An 18,287-nucleotide genomic window follows, 5' to 3' on the forward strand; every position below is an offset into this window, starting at 1 on the left:
GGAACTTCATCAAAATTATAAATATTTGCCTCGTAAAAGGCACAAGTAAGAAAACAAAAAGCAAACCACAGACTTGTGAAAAAGTATTTGCAAAACATATCTGACAAAGGGAATATGCAAAGAGCCCATGCAACTCAATTAATAATATACAAAAAGAAGTGTTAAAAATCAGGCAAAAGATGTGAACAGATAATAACAAAAGCGTACATGAAAAGGCCAATAGCACATAGAAGATGCTCAACATCACTATCATTGGGGAAACCAGATAACACCAAATGAAAACCCACTACTTACTTACTAGAATGGCCTAAAGTTAAAAAGATTGAAAGTACCGAGTGATATCCAAGATGTAGAACAATTGAGAATCTCATATATTGCTAGTAAGAATGTTGAAGTGGTACAGCCACTTTGTAAAAGTTTGGCCGTTAACTCTACAACTGCAATGTGACCCAGCATTTCCAAATCCTAGGTATATATACCAAGAGAAGTGAAACCTATGTCTACACAAAAACAAATAATGTTCACTGCACTTCATTCATGCTTATCAAAAGCTGGACACAACCCTAATGTTTGTCAACTAATAAATGGGGAAAATTAATTGTGGTATAATCATTCTATTAGATACTACATAACAATGAAAAGGAACACAATACTGATACACACAAGAACATGGATGAATCTCAAAAACAGTATGCTAAATTAAAACAAAAAAATACATGCTATTTGAATCCAGGTGTGTGACATTCTAGGAACGGCAAAATTAGAGACTCCAGAAAGCATATACACAGATAACTGGTTGCCTGGGACCAGGGGTCAAGAATGGGAATCAACTGTAAAGGGGGACAATGGAACACTTTGAGTGATAGAAACATTCTATATCTTAATTGCAGTAATGATTACACAACCCCATATAAATTGCCGAAATGCAGCAAATTTGAACACTTAAAATAATGTAAATGATACTTCAAAAAAGCCGGAGAGAAAAATCATCAGCTATTTTTGTGGAGTTAATTAGTTTATTTGGAAAAACAAGCAACAAAGAAAGGACAGCCAGGGAAACCCTAGAAACAAGAACAATGGGGAAAGGGTGCCACAGCACTACCGTATACATACTGTATATGTAGTGTAAACCTATTCCAAAACCTCTGTAAGTAAAATAGTATAGCATTAATTCATGAACAGACTAATGAAACAGACCACAGAAAATATAAGTAGACAAAACTTCATATGAAAATTTAGCATACAACTAAGGCAACATCTCAAATTAGTACGGAAAAAATGAAATTTTTTAACAATATATTATGTTGGGATAATTAGCCATAGGCAAAGAATAAACTTAGATGTTCCTCACACTATAAATCAGGGATAAATCCCAAATGGATCAGAGATTTAAATTAAAAACTAAAACCATTTAAGTACTAAAAGAAAATGTGGATGAATTTCTCTAACACCTGGGAGTGAGGAAAAAACTATCCTATGATTCAACATGCAGGTGCAATTTAGAAAAAGACTGATAAATTTGACTAGATAGAAATAACTTCTGCATGGACAAAAACAAACACACAAAAGCAAAATAAAACAATAAATGAAAAACTGCAATTTTTATCACAAATAAAGGATAAATATAGATCATACATAAAATATGGCTATACAAAACAGAAAGAAAACAATGGCCCCAACTGAAGAGAAATGAACAAATATTTCAAAGAAAAGGAAACACAAATAGTCTTTAAACTTCAATTAAAAATTCAATTAAGAAATGCAAGTTAAAAACAAGACACCATTTCTCACCTATCAGATTTCACAAAAAGCCTGCTGACATAAACTTTCTTGGTTAAGACCAAGGGGAAACAAGAGCTCCCAAAGGAGTGGTTCACACCACTAGACCCAGCAATCCCAATTATCAAGGAATCTATACCAAAGAGAATCTATACCAAAGAACACTAACAAAAAGACACTTTTACTATTTACTGCAGTACTACCTGTACTGAAGCAAACTGATTGAATAAACAATGGAAGAAATCACCATGACACTGGATTAGGCAAAGATTTCTTAGCTACAAAACCAAAAGCCCAAGCAATGAAAGAAACAGTTGAGGAAATTGGATGTCATCAAAATTTTAATTTTTGCACTTCAAACTATACTATCAAGAAAATGAAAATAATAAGCCACAGACTTTGAGAAAATATTTGCAAATTATATATCCGATAAGGGGTTGTATCCGGAATGTATAAAGAACTCTTACAACACACCAATTTTTTTTTTTTTTAAGTTTTCGGCCGCGCCACGCAGCCATGTGGGATCTTAGTTCCCAGATCAGAGATCAAACCCATGCACCCTTCATTGGAAGCGCGGAGTCTTAAACACTGAACCGCCAGGGCAGTCCCAACACACTAATTTTTTTAAAAAACAAATTTAAAATCAGCAAAGGTTTACAGAGGCATTTCACCAAAGAATATACACAAATAGCTAATGTGGTCATTAAACAGTGCTCAACATCAGTCTTTAGGAAATGCAAATAAAAACTGTAATAATGAGGATATGGAGAAACTGTTACCCTCATACACTGCTGGTGAGAATGTAAAATGTTACAGCCACCCTGGAAAACAATTTTGGCAGTTACTCAAAATGTTAAACATAGATTTACTTTACAACCTGGCAATTCCACCCCTGGTTATTTACCGAAGAGAACTGAAACTATATATGTCCACACAAAAACTTGTATACAGATGTTCACAGGAGCATTATTCACAATAGCCAAAAAGTAGAGACAACTAAAATGCTCAACTGATGAATGGATATATAAAATATGGTAAAACCACACAATGGAATTATTATTAGATAATAAAAAGGAATAAAGTATTAATACATGCTACACATGGATCAACCTTAAAAATATATGCTTAGTGAAAGAAGTCAGTCACAAAAGACTACATATTATATGATTCAATTTATATGAAATATCCAGAAAATACAAATACACAGAGACAGAAAGTAGATTAGTACTCGCCAGGGGTTGGGCATGAGGTTTCATTACGGTGAGATAGACATGTCCTAAAGTAAGACTTTGGTTATGGTTGCACAACTCTGGAAATTTACTAAAAGTCACTGAATGGCATAATAAAGAAGTTGAATTTTATGGTATTTAATTACACTTCAATAAGCTTTAAAAAGAAGAAAAGATAAGCCATAGACGAGAAAAGATATTTTCAATATATTTTTTAAATTACCAAAATATACTGTTAAAACTTCTACATATCAAAAAGAAATATAAATTAGGCAATAGAAAGAATAAAATCCACCTTAAAAATCTGAAATGGCAATTCAGATAAAGAAACCCCACTGGGTCAGTAAACTTATACTTCAAAGTAAACATGATGTGAAAGATTAACCTGTCCAGGTAACTTTATGCACTGCTCAAACTAAGAAAATAGATGATTCATTGCTGTGCACAGTTCTTCATTTTAGGTACTGGTCTTTTAAAAAATGGTTAGGTTCAGCTGCCCTCAGAGCTCCAATTATAGGACAGACTATACCAATAAAGATTTTCATTTATGCCTTCCCTTTTCAGCCTGATACAGCCATCTTCAGACTTCTTTTATTCCTAGGTACCAACATAAGACAACTGAAGAATCATTTTGTTGCCATTTGATTTTAATGGCTTTAACTTTCACACTTTGGATCGTCTTTGGCCAACAAACTGTGTCAGAATAATCTAATTCTTTTAACAAATACAAGTTGATCATACAAGACAGCACAAATGAAGAACACTCATTTCTCCCTTTCCAATCCCTTTTGCCTAGAAGTAATATTTTCAATTAACAAAACAAAAAAGCAAGAGCACAATTCGTTTTGAGTATAAACAGCAGTAATCTGCCAGAGAAGAGAAGGGGAGGGAAGAGGAGAAGGGAAGGGAAGGGAAGGGGAAGAGGGAAAGAGGGGAAGGGAAGGGGTATGCAAATGTGCACTAACCTTCCAGTAGTCAGATTGTAAACTGTAGTACCTCTGGTATGCAGATAATGCTGAAAGAAGGAAAATAAGCATGAGTCACAATTATGTCCCCATTTCAAAATCAATTAACAAGTTTTAAGAAACATTACAACAAAATTCCCATCATACCCACCTCCCAGCAGATAGTGATATTTAAAACCAAACAATTTAAACTCTGGGGCGTCCCCTACTCATAGTCAGACATGGTAACAAATGTCCAATATATAGGAGTTCAAGGAAGTAAAACCATGGTCACATATCAGACCTGCACTTGAACAGAATCTGGGGCAACCTCTTGAATCAACTTGAACTTCCTCAGAGACCAAATCTGATAAATGGATTAATACTCCAGAATGTGATGGGTCGTTTGTTCTAACAAGGGATCTCACTTCCAAAAATGACTAAGAGGGCTTCCCTGGTGGCGCAGTGGTTGAGAGTCCGCCTGCGGATGCAGGGGACACGGGTTCGTGCCCCGGTCCGGGAAGATCCCACATGCCGCGGAGCCACTGGGCCTGTGAGCCATGGCCGCTGAGCCTGTGTGTCCGGAGCCTGTGCTCCGCAACGGGAGAGGCCACAACAGCGAGAGGCCCACATACCTCAAAAAAAAAAAAAAAAAAAAAAAAAAAATGACTAAGAGCTCAACCACCTCAAAGAGCAAAGGAACTACAGTTGACTCTTGAACAACACAGACGTAAGAGGCACTGACCTCCCGCACAGTAGAAAAGCCAAGTATAACTTATCGACGGCTCTCTGGATCCGCAGTTCTGTATCCTCGGATTCAACCGACCACAAGATCATGTAGTGCTATAGTATTTACTACTGAAAAAATTCCATGTGTAAGTGGACCTGCGAAGTTCAAACCCCTGTTGTTCAAGGGTCAACCGTACTCCTTTTGTGCTGCTCCCTTTCATACAATCAAAAAAGAAAAAAAACCCAGCCCACAATTACCTTACCCCAAACTCCAACTCAATTCCAAAATAGGGCATCCCATACCCCTAAATCCATCTCAAGGTATAACAGGCTCTGGAAGAAATTAAACTACAGTCGTCCCTCAGTATCTGCAGTGGATTGGTCCCCAGGATCCGCCGTAGATACCAAAATCCACTGTGATCACATCCCACAGTCGGCCCTGCATGTGCACGGATTTCCACATTCCACGGATGATAAAAATAGCAGTACATATATGTACTGAAAAAATCCCACGTATAAGAGGACCTGCAAGGCTCAAACCTGTGCTGTTCAACAGTCAACTGTAGAGCTTGTCAATCCAAAAACTCAGTGAGGGGCAGGCAGTAACAAAGTAAAGTAAAGGTTATACGTGCACATTAGAATTGGTAGAGAGCCTTTTTTTAAAACTCATGAGCAATAAATAAGTCACGGGGGTGTAATGTGCAGCATGATGACTATAATTAATAATACTGTATTGCATATTTGAAAGCTGCTAAGAGTAAATCTTAAAGTTCTCATCACAAGAAAAATACTATAACTGTGTATGGTGACAGATGTTAACTAGACTTAACTATGATCATTCCACAATATATGCAAACATCAAATCATTATGTTATATACCTGAAACTAATAGTTATATATCAATTATACCTCAATTTTTAAAAAGAGTAACATTTTCAAATAAGATTTTCAACACGTTGTAAAAAATTTTATACTGAAAAAAAATGGGGAGGGTGGAAATTAACATTTTCTAAAACTCCAGGTATGTTTTCATACTGTTCATCAGTAAGCAGCCAAAATGAATACCATATAGAATACCACATAGAGAACTTCCTGAATATGTTCAAATTAGAGAAGCATCACCCAAAAACATCATCACGTATCCGAACAAGTAACTTATTTGAATTATGTTCATCTTTTTTGCACAAAGATGATGCCAACCAACCTATCACTTGGAAGGACATTTAGACTGTAATTTTTCCAGTTCTGAGGAAGAGGTGATTTCAAGCCATCTTCTGTTTTCTAGTTCTTCATACATGAGTGTAGCTAGCTCATAAAGATCACTGATTAATGGTTTTCTAAAAGAAAAGCAAACCAACTTACCAAGCTAGACAGAACAGAATAGTCAAATAAGGTTTGACGGATTTATAGAGAACAGTCATGGAAAAGGTGTTTTCTCCTCTACTGCCTGATGTGAACAAGGAAGCATATATCACCAACTGCCACCACAGGGGAACTATTCTTAAGATGAAGCCCACAGAAGATAGCAGCAGAAACAGATGGAAAGTACTGGATACTTCTAGACTTCGAACTATATCTAGTGCACAACTCACCTATGAACCTTCAATTATATGAGGGAATAAATCTCCTTATTGTTAAGCTAGAATCAAGTCTTTGATATTTGTGCCTCCTAACCAAGAGAAGCCAGGGTCCCTGACAATTTTGTGCAATCACCATATCAAGCCTGGACTGCCCTTTTAACGGGAATTTCAACAAACTTGAAGGGTATGTTTCCAATAACATGAATAACAATATATATTACATGACTTCATAAAATTCCCATTTTAGAATTTGAAGAGCCCTTAAAGAGACAGTATGATGTAACTGAAACCGAGGGTACCTACGTGAACCGAAGAAGCCTATGTGATTATCAATTGGGAGAAACAATGGCATCCATACTACAATATGATGAATTGAGAAATAAATACAAGCCCTCAAATTCAAAGTCACAAAAGTAAATGCTCCGAATTTCAAGCACAGATTTGTAAATGAGACACTTCAATGAGCATTTGTTATCTTTCCATTCATTTACACATTTCTCAACAATTATACTTTACTCCATTAGGCCTAGGATCCTATATTTTAAGAAAGACCTTAACATATTTAACATTTTTCCTAATCCAAATAAATCATTAAAACTCTACAAGTACCACCACCGGAGTCTCTCTAATGAAATCCTTTTAACCAAGCACAGTCCTTATTTCCAATCTTTAAGTCAGTTACCTATTGTGAAAATAAATTCCTACTCCACTGTAACTAGATTTTCCTTAAGTCCTTAATAGAGAATGAGGGAAATCATTTATTTGGACATACTTATAATGCTTAAAACCAGTTTCAGGATTGTACCATCTGTCTAATGGGCTTTTCCTTCCCTAAATCACCTAATCTTCACTTGGAGATCCCTCAGTTATTTACTGGCTCCAGAAGTCCTTGTTCATCCCACTAGGAAATCTTTTTAACAGTACTTCAGGCAAGACTGTCCTTTTCTTTTGCCACTTAACCAAGAATGGTGTGCTCAAACATATTAATTTCAACTCTCTATCAACCAATTTCCAAAGGTCAGATATTTTTAATCGTTGGAATCAACTTTATTTATGGACAGACTTTTTTCATAATTCTGAGTTTTATTTTGTTTTTAAATAAGCCCATTTAGTCTGTGTAGACTTAAAAAAAGAGAGAAAAATATAATGAATTTAAAGGATTATAGAAAACTGGCAGAGTACTAACAAAGTAACCAGGTCTAAAAAAATTAAATGCAAAAGAAAACAAGCAAAAATACAAATGCAAATAAGAAGGAAGTTAAATTTAACTTTCTGCCAGAAAAAGGGAGTCTCCTTCAGAGTAAGATGCAACAGAAATGCAAGGAAGAAACAGATTTAAAATTCAATCTACACTCACATTAGACTATGCACTAACTGCAGGCAGAACTCAGCATTTCTCTTTTCATCTCTAGCCCAGTGTATAACACTATAGGCAGCAGGTTAGCTGCTCACGGGTGAGTCTATGGGTATGGAAGGGAAGGAAAGGAAAGAAGTACAAGTAAATCTGTCAATTGCACTGACTGTCATCTTTAGGCCAGAACAAGTTGTGACTGCCTAAGATTATTATTAGGTCAAAAGATCTTTGATTATTTTTATCTGAGGCTGAACTAAAAAGTTGTATTTATACCCTGGGATAAATGAGATCTCAGAGAGCTTATACTAACTGTTTCACTGTATATAAATGACTGATGTACCTAACTCCCTAGCACCTTTCTGCCTTCTCAAATCTATGACTGCCTAAAACACATCTTCTCTTGTATGTAGTATTAATACACATTAACATTTGAAAAACCCTCTGGATAGTATCCAACACGACAGACCTTTGTTCCTAAGATTACAGAGACAAGCAGACAGGAAGTTGGAAAAGCAAAGAAACGAATATTGGAATCCTTTTACTCCTCTATCAGCATCTTCACTGAGGTTTTCAAGTCAAATTAACACATCTACTGAGATCTCAGATTTACTACTTCTTTGTCGTCATTAAAATAATATACTCTTCGAGGTCTTTTATTTTTATTTTTTATTTTTTGGCCACGCAGCATGCGAGATCTTAGTTCCCCAACTAGGGATCGAACCTGTGCCCCCTGCAGTGGAAGGGCCAGAGTCTCAAGCACTGGACCACCAGGGAAGTCCCTCCTTGAGGTTTTTAATATCGCACATTTGGTTTACTACAAGAACCATCAAGTAGCTGTCTTATTGGTATTCCTTCAATGTGTTCTACCACCAGCTCTCTAGTTCTTGAAGCTACAACTTTTGCTCGTTGCCTGGATATGAACTGACAACCTGGGTTATGGTCACTATTTTTTTCCCCTTGGGTTATTTTTCTCAATTGCATTTTCTAATTCTAGGCCACAAGTAGATTGAACAAAATCAATTATGCCCAAATTGTGATGAGAGGGAGTGGAGGCACAGTGAATTTGTTTATATCAGTAAATACGTTTAAATAAAGTTATATGGAGAAAGAGGGTACAATGACTACAAATGCAATGAAACACATGAATGATCACCTTAACTGTATCAGCTTCAGAAAGATACATCATATTCATTCTATGTATATTACATGCCAGTTTATGTCAGTATTCTGGATTTTCATTTCATTTTACTATTTCAACACAAAGTAAATTTGTATCATATATACTATGCAAACTACCCCAATGACTATCTGAAAGAACTTTTAAAACAAAGAGCAGATTCTTACAAGAATCACAACCTTTAGTTCCAACAACCATGACAATAAAGAGATGAACCATGCAAGGATCCAAAAAAGGCAATTTTTGGAGAAGCCAAACTCAAGATCTATTATTGGAAAACATGCACTTTATGTCCTTATACTATATATATCCTAGGATGGAGTGTTGTCATTCCACCAAGAAACATAGAAAGAGAGAAAGACAAAAAGAGCTCACCAACTCTGACTTAAGACTTCTCCACATAAGCAACTCTTAGCATGTAACTTGCCCTAGCCATTTATAATCACTGAGGAACTAAAACAACCAAAACCTACTTTGCCCAAAAGTGATAGACAATGCAACAAATGACCAATTACTTGAAGGAAGGAGGAAAGGGAGAAAGATCTATCATCAGGTGGAATTTCAGGGAAAACTTCCAGCTCACCACAAACCATGAAGAAACTATCTGTAAAAGTGTCAAGGTTTTCATACTAATATCAGGAATGATTAATTATTGTATCTCCTTCAACTAATTTTTTTACTTCTGGAATTTTTACTATCTGCACCCCAAGTCTCTTACCTCAGAGTTTCTATCTTTTTATAATTTTGCTGTGTACTGAGGTATTTTACTACCGGATTTTCTAAGCAATCAACTTAACTTAATGACGATTCTCTCCTATAATCTGCCATACATATTCACAAATATTTACACATAATTTCTATTAATTAAACTGCTCCTGAGACCCATCACATATATTCACAAGAATATACACTTGTCCTTCAGCCCGGGGTTCTCTGTCTCTCAGGTTGTTCTTCAACTCAAAGAAGAGAAATCACCAGTACCATCTCCATGGCTTAAGGCAGTCTGTCTGACAGCCCCATCAGCTGTTTGGTTCAGCTGAGGTTGACAGGTTAGCCGTGGGGGTAGGAGTGGAAAGGAGGTATAGACACTATAAGGAACACTCAAATCCCACTTCAAGGAAGGACTGTTGGCAGTCTTGCGTACAAGAGAGCCTCTAGCAGTGAGTTGTCTTAAGTTGAGGAGAGCAACCTTGCCTGAGGTCACACTCCTTCCCATGTCCAGTATGGAATGAATGGAGTATAAAGGCCTGGTCATCTTGGCCCAACCAGTGATAGCCATTCTAGCTCCGGGGCTCCCATGGAGTTGGCCAAGGCTGTCACAGCTTAACTTCTCCCTCTGTCCAATTCCTGGTTCCATTCCCACCTTCCACAGTGCTGATCCTAAAGGTACTCCTTACTAAAACATCTTGTATGCTAACTCACTGCAGAGGAATCCAACAACAACAGGCTAAGTGCAATTAAGCCTCCAGCCTCCATTTTTCCCGCAATCCTCTAACCCATTACTTTTTTCAGGACAAATTCCTAGAAGGCTAATAACCAAATCAAGTGATGGAAAATTTTTTAAATTCTTCATACATATTACCAACTAGAAAGACTAAAAAATGTTTTATAAGGTCTTTTTATCTTCTTCTTCAAATTCCTCTGAAATGAAAAGGTAATTTTTAATTAATAAATCCATAACAGTAAAGACAATGAAAGTATACTATCTGTAGATCAGAAATTTTTAGAAATTCATATAAGACAGGAAGTAGATGAGATCAGAATAAGAAATAAGGGCAGAAAAACCACAGTCCAAAATGTACACAAAATATTTTCTAGCATCTTCTACTCCAAAAGTAGAAGCAGTTTTTTCATAAGGAACCCCAAACTCTGAAAATTTCACGCACAAGAGGACTCAGGACAGTATTTTAAAGAACTGTCCTCAGAATAAACAGGGCCAGTAAATTCCCCACATACATACATCTGAGCAGTCTACTCACATGTTCACTGAATAGTTTATGTTTATTTCCCAGTAAGTTATGGTTTGTAATCTGTTCTCTAAAAATAAACCATCTATTTGTTTGGGGCTAGAGGTTCTCATCTTGTACTGGTTCCAAAGAAAAAAGGAGAAAGTAGCCTGAGGTAACAAATGTCTCCATAAATTGGTGATGATGGTGATGATTGTGTGGAAGGGGCTACTAGAGACTGGCTGTAGTCTGGGACTTCTGGGAAGACAGTGAAGAGAATGGATAGAAAGATTTCAATAATTAGTATTTTTAAAGGATTTTTTTTAAGTGGGAATGTGGTCAATAAAGCCTCAAGGATGAATTCAAACAACTCTCGTCTAGGAAATAAGCAGCCATCAGCTTGAAATACTAAAATATACTGAAATACAAATGTATACCTCTGCATTCATTCTCTCCTTCCTCTTCTTCCTATTACAAATTATCAATGGTCAGTTCATCTACACAACAGCAAACGGGTCGCAGAGCACACCTTTTCAAGGACTTAAATCCTTGGGTTACCCTTCTCTTCTCCCATCTTTCTAGATTACTCCTACAAGCTAGTTTGCCAGCACTGTCTAGTTTGCCACATGCCCCCACCACACCTTCCAAAAAAGAAAACACCTCCAAAACAACTATCCCTGGATTCTTCATTACCTTCACAGCCAAACATTTTATAAATGGAAAATGTAGCTAAATTCATAGACTAATAAAGTTTTAAAAGCTTTTTTTTTAATTTGTTTGTTTATTTATTTATTTATTTATTTTAAATGACCACTAAGCAATAAGGACATACAGCCACATATGCAACCTAATTTTCAAGTCTGGGTCTCTGTTTATATGCTCTAAAACTAGTGCGCTCTCCAAATAAAAGGTGCAGCAATGAAAAATCAGATTGCACAGAACTCTGTATTATTTCTTTTGTATAATTCTTTCCTTTAAATAAGTTACTGTTTTAATTAAAATATCTAATAGATTGTTAAATAATTATCAATACCTATTACCCTGAAGTCACTTTGCTAAGTATTAACAGTTTCACACAGGAATCCCAAAACCCCTGAGCAGCTACCACATCCTCCCCTCGTTTTACAGATTACAGATAGAAGCTCAGGGATGTTTATAATCTGTTAAAAAGTAATGTAGCTGAACCACAGAGATGAGCTGGGGAATAAGCCTAATTTCAAACCCCACAGCATACCTGTCTCAAAGTAAAATTGTACTTTCATTAGGAAAGTATTCACTTGACCTAACATAATTAAACACGAACAATCCTTCGCTCTAGCCCTGAACAACCTTTCAGTTGTTCAGCCCACCTAAATACATTTGTGGAAAACAAGCATAAGTCCATCCACTCCACATTAAAATGTTTACTATCATCAAAAGGTTAAAATGTTATTGATTATAAGAATATAGTTTTTCTTTGCCTTTGGTATTGAGGGGTGTGGTGTTTGGGGGGTGCTTTTAACTTCCTAAGTGAGTAATGGCCTGGGTCAGCCGCTTGGTACCATAAAAAGGACACATCTTGGGGGGCTACCTTCAATAATTTAACTCACTTATTTCCGATAGGAAAAGCTTTTCAAATGAATAAAAAAAATGCTTTATCCAACGCTCAAGCTCATGTGTGATCATCTCTCTATGTTACTTACCTTTACAATAACATGGCTACAGATCAGGTTTTCATTCAAATATTTTCTAGCTAAAATCGAAGTTAAAGGATAAAGAAGAGAAATGCTGAGTTTGTGTTACTTTTCCAAAGTGTCCATCAATGGCTCACTTTCTACTATAGTTGAGCCTTTAAAAAGCAGGAATTTTTCACAAGGCAGAACAAAACGGTAGTACACATGTAGGTGGTTATCAGTTTAGCAGAATGGTCAACTTACTGCTGATTTACATGCAGTCATGTGAACTTTTCCCATTTCCATCTACTCCACTTTTCTCATTGTTTTTAGGATGTTCATAAGCTTATAATTTCTTAGAAGTAAAAATGGTAATACTTCCGATAGAGTACAATTACAGTTATTTTGAATACATATATAAATCAAACAGTAATTAACAAGGGGAAAAAAATTACCTTTTGGATAATCTTCCAATAAGAGGTTGAAGTGACCTAATTGACAAAAGAAATCAGACTCCACTTTTCCTTCAGCTTTTAAGATTAGAGATTCGTAGCAGCGAACAGCCTAGAAATAAAAAATACAAACATTTTAAAAAAAGACAAAACCCTAAAATACATTTCCTTCCTGAGATAATGCATATAATCCTCCATTCAATCACCAAGAAATCAATATATTTTACTTCTACCTCAGATATAGTCAATGCAGTATTCTTCTAAAATACCTATTTATTAAAAGAACCACTAATTATGGCATAAGTGCTTTTCCTACTTATAAAATGGAAATACTTGCCAAATAAGATAATGTAGGAACACTCTGATAACTTTATTCATTAGCTGTAAATCTAAATTTTTACTGTGGTCCATGTTGACATAAACAAATATATTAATCTTTTCCACAAATGGTAAGAACTTTATTGAATCACATGAGAATTCACAGAATCTCCAGAGTAATGATAACTACCATTTATACTGAAGAGCTACTTTTTACCATCACCTCTACCCACTTAAACTACCATAAACTGTCTTTCAATTATCTTCTTATGATACACGTCATACCCACCAACTCTAACTCTATTCCTAATTTTACCCCCATTCCAATACATGCATATGCACTCACTCTGTTTGTTCCCTGAAGAAAAAAAATAACAGTATTTTAAGGATATCATTCTTTTTTTGTAATCCAGAAGAGTGCAGAGGGAAAATAATGAATGATGGAAAGAACAGGATTCTGGAGTCTGACAAATTCCAGTCATCATTAGCTACAGGAGATCCTGGGGAACTTATCGTCTCTGATTCTCAATTTTAATAACACTCAAAGGGCTGATTAAAGGATTAAAACTAGAAAAGTTCTCTAAGGGTTTATCACAGTGCTTAGCACTCCATAGGTACTTAATAATTGTTTCTCTACCTTCTACTTAGGTTAAGATAAAAAGCTCCAACTCTTCCAGGATTGTTTCAAGCACCCCAATAATTTTGTCAAAATTTCCCTAACAATCTACACTACAATGTTGTTATGTGTTATTGTGTGCTGGAGTCACTGAAGAAAAAAATGTGTATGATTTCTCAAATGTCTGAGTACACTCTCAGGTTTGGTGTCCACAAAAAAAGTTTCCATTATCAAAAAATCCTTTCACCACCGCTTCAAGAGCTTTTGATGGGATAAGAAAGTGTGATGTGGAGCATGGTACCCACTTAAAATGCCTTGATTTTTCCTCTCCTGTAAAATATAAAGCCTTTGATGAAGAGTTTCAAAATTTTAAATTTACCTATCCAAAGTACATACATAAATACTTATCAAGTTTGGGGAAGCCATCCTAAACAAGGCGAATTTTGGGATGATTTTACCATCCTTAAAGTCTAACATTTATTAAAAGGGACTGTCTTCAGTTCTTATTCCACTCTTAGCTATCTAAATGTACATATATACCAAATCACAATCACTGAAAACTTATCATTCTGCTTCCTTATAATTAAAAGAGCCTGAATGCTACACTGACATCTCAGAAATTACTATAATTTGGAAATTTCAAGATCTTCTTTATTTAAGTCATACATAATCCTATCTGGCAGATGGTTAGAGTACAAAAATATAATTTATTTCAGTGCTTTTTAATATCAGTGAAATTCATAAAATTATTGGGCTACAGTATGACAATTATTAATTTTTACACTAAATAAAATGACTTTTTAAAGCTAATAATGGCATTGTAAATGAAGCTAGTTATTGTCTTAGTTTTTTAAACTCTTAAGTTAGATATTTAGAAACTTTTGCTACTCCTCTCTGATAATTTCTCATGGCTGATTAGCACTAAATTTACCAGCAAATATAGTTTCATGGTGAAAAAGATTTCAAGATACAAACACGAATAAATTTTCTTTAATAATCTAAGTAAAAAGATGGCAACATCCTATACTTCCTCTTATCACCAAACATTGATGCCACTACCATGATCATCTATTACCTATCTTCCATATTCCATTAAAAAAAGGAATACATCTAAAGTGAGTACTATACACAACTCTGATCACCACGAAACACAACACCAGGCAAAAATCAGAATGGACACTCAGACTCAATCAACAGATTCATAGTAATTTCCAACAAAGCCAGCACGTACCTAAACCTACCAACTATGTTAGTGGTCAAAAATGACGCTGACAGAGCCAAATACCAAACAAAATGAAGATGAGCAAAAAGGCAGAATAAACGTTCCAAGCACCTTGAGTCACCATTTCATGGTGAAACTTCATGAATTTATTTGAAGTGTTTGAGGTAAGCACTGATATTAGATACAGGCAAATACTAACAATTTTTTAAAAGCATTTAAAGGAAAATAAATAAATGGGGCAATTTTCCAATACTACTAACTCATAAAATAAGCTAGAATGAAACAGTGTTTTTATAGTAATGAGTTTCATTAAAAGGCTAGTTTTAAACATAGACGATATGTAGTTAGTTTAGATTTAGAACAAAGTTCAGGCAAACTTCTATAAAACAAAACTATTTCTTGTTAAAAGGATTACTTTTTTTTTAACATCTTTATTGGAGTATAATTGCTTTACATGGTGTTAGTTTTCTGCTGTATAACAAAGTGAATCAGCTATACATAAACATATATCCCTTTACCTCCTCCCTCTTGCATCTCCCTCCCACCCTCTCTATCCCACTCCTCTGGGTGGACACAAAGCACCGAGCTGATCTACCTGTGCCATGTGGCTGCTTCCCACTAGCTAGCTATTTTACATTTGGAAGTGTATATGTGTCCATGCCACTCTCTCACTTCATCCCAGCTTACCTCCTTCCCCTTCCCCACATCCTCAAGTCCATTCTCTAGGTCTGCATCTTTATTCCTGTCCTGCCCATAGGTTCTTCAGAACCTTCTTTTTTTTTTTAAGATTCCATATATATGTGTTAGCATACGGTATTTGTTTTCTCTTTCTGACTTACTTCACTCTGTATGACCGTCTCTAGGTCCATCCACCTCACTCCAAATAACTCAATGTCCTTTCTTTTTATGGCTGAGTAATATTCCATTGTATATATGTGCCACATCTTCTTTATCCATTCATCTGTTGATGGACACTTAGGTTGCTTCCATGTCCTGGCTATTGTAAATAGAGCTGCAATAAACATTGTGGTACATGACTTTTTTTTTTAATTTTTTAATTTATTTTTGGCTGTGTTGGGTTTTCGTTGCTGCACACAGGCTTTCTCTAGTTGCGGCAAGCAGGGGCTACTCTTCGACGCAGTGCGCAGGCTTCTCATTGCGGCGGCTTCTCTTGTTGTGGATCACGGGCTCTAGGCGCACGGGCTTCAGTAGTTGTAGTTGTGGCGCATGGGCTTAGCTGCTCCGTGGCATGTGGGATCTTCCGGGACCAGGGATCGAACCAGTGTCCCCTGCATTGGCAGGCAGATTCTTATCCACTGCGCCACCAGGGAAGTCCTACATGACTCTTTTTGAATTATGGTTTTCTCAGGGTATATGCCCCGTAGTGGGAATTGCTAGGTCATATGGCAGTTCCATTTTTTGTTTTTTAAGGAACCTCCATACTGTTCTCCATAGTGGCTGTATCAATTTAACATTCTAAAAGGGTTACTTTTATATTCTTGCTTTTTTTTTTCATTTTAAATGTGCACAAATAAAATCATCCCCATATAGGATAAGTATGGTTTTGTACACATATGCAGAGAAAAACAACTAGAATACAAAACAAATGATAAAAATAGAAAGTCTATAGTCCAGCCATACGGAAACTTTTTATTTTGTTCATTTTACAGTTTTTCATAATTAAACTTAAAAATTATTATGCTTTCCTCCAGGATTCATACTACCTTTAGTGTAAGGATAGTCAGAAATGTGAATGAAAATCATTTGTACTAGATCATCATCATTCAACAGAGCACGTTCTGCAATGACAAAAATGTTCTGTAATCTGTGCTGCCCAATATACTAGACATATGTGGCTATTGAGCACTTGAAACATAGCTAGTGCAAGACAACTGAATTTTTAAATTGTTTCATTAAATTTGTGTTTAAATTTATATAGACATATGGCAAATGAACAGTGTAGACTAGGTAATTTTTAAAGCTTAAAACAATGAATATTCAACCCATATGCTAAATATTAAGAAAGCAAAATTTCTTATTTTTATAAATGAAAAACCTATAAAAATAATGGTATATCTTGCACTGGGGATGAGCAACACCTTCCACAAACATCACTTTAAAATCCTATAGTTGTTTATAGTTAGTGGCTTACACATCTATAATCATTACCACCTACTTCCAAAAAAAAAAACATTGAGACGGGAAATAAACAGTTAATCATTAAATACTAGAATCAAAGGAGAGTAAAGGTTCTCCCAGCTACATAGAGAGACTGGATGTCTTCCTCCCATTACAGTGCCATTTTCCACAATGTTCAATATAATTTGTGCTCAGTAGGCTGCTTTGTTTTTATTATTTGAAAAAACAGTTATCTCAGAATAGTAATATTATCATTACCCGCTATTTCTAAACCTTGACAGATTACCGCTCATAAACACAGATATGTAAATAATTTGGTTTTTTTAAGTTAAGCATTAAAGTCTTTTATGATAAACTTGGTCAATCCCTAGCTAAAATATGAGTTGTTACTATTTTAGAATTGCTAAGTATAGGCAACATCTAAACAAATGTGGGTTTTTTTTCCAATTTGAAAGATTAGCTGAAGTAGTTGGGTGACATACAAATGGTAGAGAAAACTAATGTAGATTTAAATACCCCAAATGGTTTCCTTTTTTTCTCTTTCTTTCTTTGTAATGCCTGCCATGAATGCCCAAAGCCAGAATCTCAACACAGTCCTAGTTTGGTGGCTCCCATTCTGAAGCCCTTCCTCGTCTATCAGGTTCCCGATGCTTACTGCCTCCCTCACCTGTAAGCTCCGTCAGGGGAAGGGCTATATCCCAACCCATGATCACACGATAGGGGCTTAATATACATTTCTTGAATTAATGAAGCAATGTCATGTTATTATTTTAGATTCTCGAATAACCCTCTCTTCTTTGTCCTAAACTTCCACTTCTTAGGAGCTGCAAGTCAGGATGCTAAGGATTAATCTTATTCGTTACTTAAACTCATTTCCATTAAGATATAAATCACTGGTATTTTAAATGAACCAAACTTTTAGGTTGAATATAATCAAAGCAAGCATGCAGTCCTGCCCATAATTCCTAAAAACAGCCACAGACATAAAAGATGGTTTAGCAGCTGACTACTTACAAAAGATTAGGGATTGAAGCAGACTACAGGTCAACATGTCATCCATGAAATAGGGCTACTAAAAATGTATTCACGGTCCAAATTAATGAAGCATATTACACAAATCAACACCAATAATCAGCTCACCAAGGTCTGC

General features: G+C 35.7%; 1 protein-coding gene across 1 annotated transcript in view; it reads right to left on the reverse strand.

Annotated features, from left to right (window-relative positions):
- Positions 1–18,287, reverse strand: part of KDM6A (lysine demethylase 6A) — a 204,571-nt gene that overhangs the window by 119,170 nt on the left and 67,114 nt on the right. Inside the window, 2 exon segments of the mRNA XM_019943503.3 lie at positions 3,974–4,023; positions 12,846–12,954. Coding sequence (XP_019799062.2) covers positions 3,974–4,023; positions 12,846–12,954 — 159 coding nt within the window.

Source organism: Tursiops truncatus, chromosome X (genome assembly GCF_011762595.2).
Source record: "Tursiops truncatus isolate mTurTru1 chromosome X, mTurTru1.mat.Y, whole genome shotgun sequence".
In the NCBI taxonomy this organism is placed as follows: domain Eukaryota; kingdom Metazoa; phylum Chordata; class Mammalia; order Artiodactyla; family Delphinidae; genus Tursiops; species Tursiops truncatus.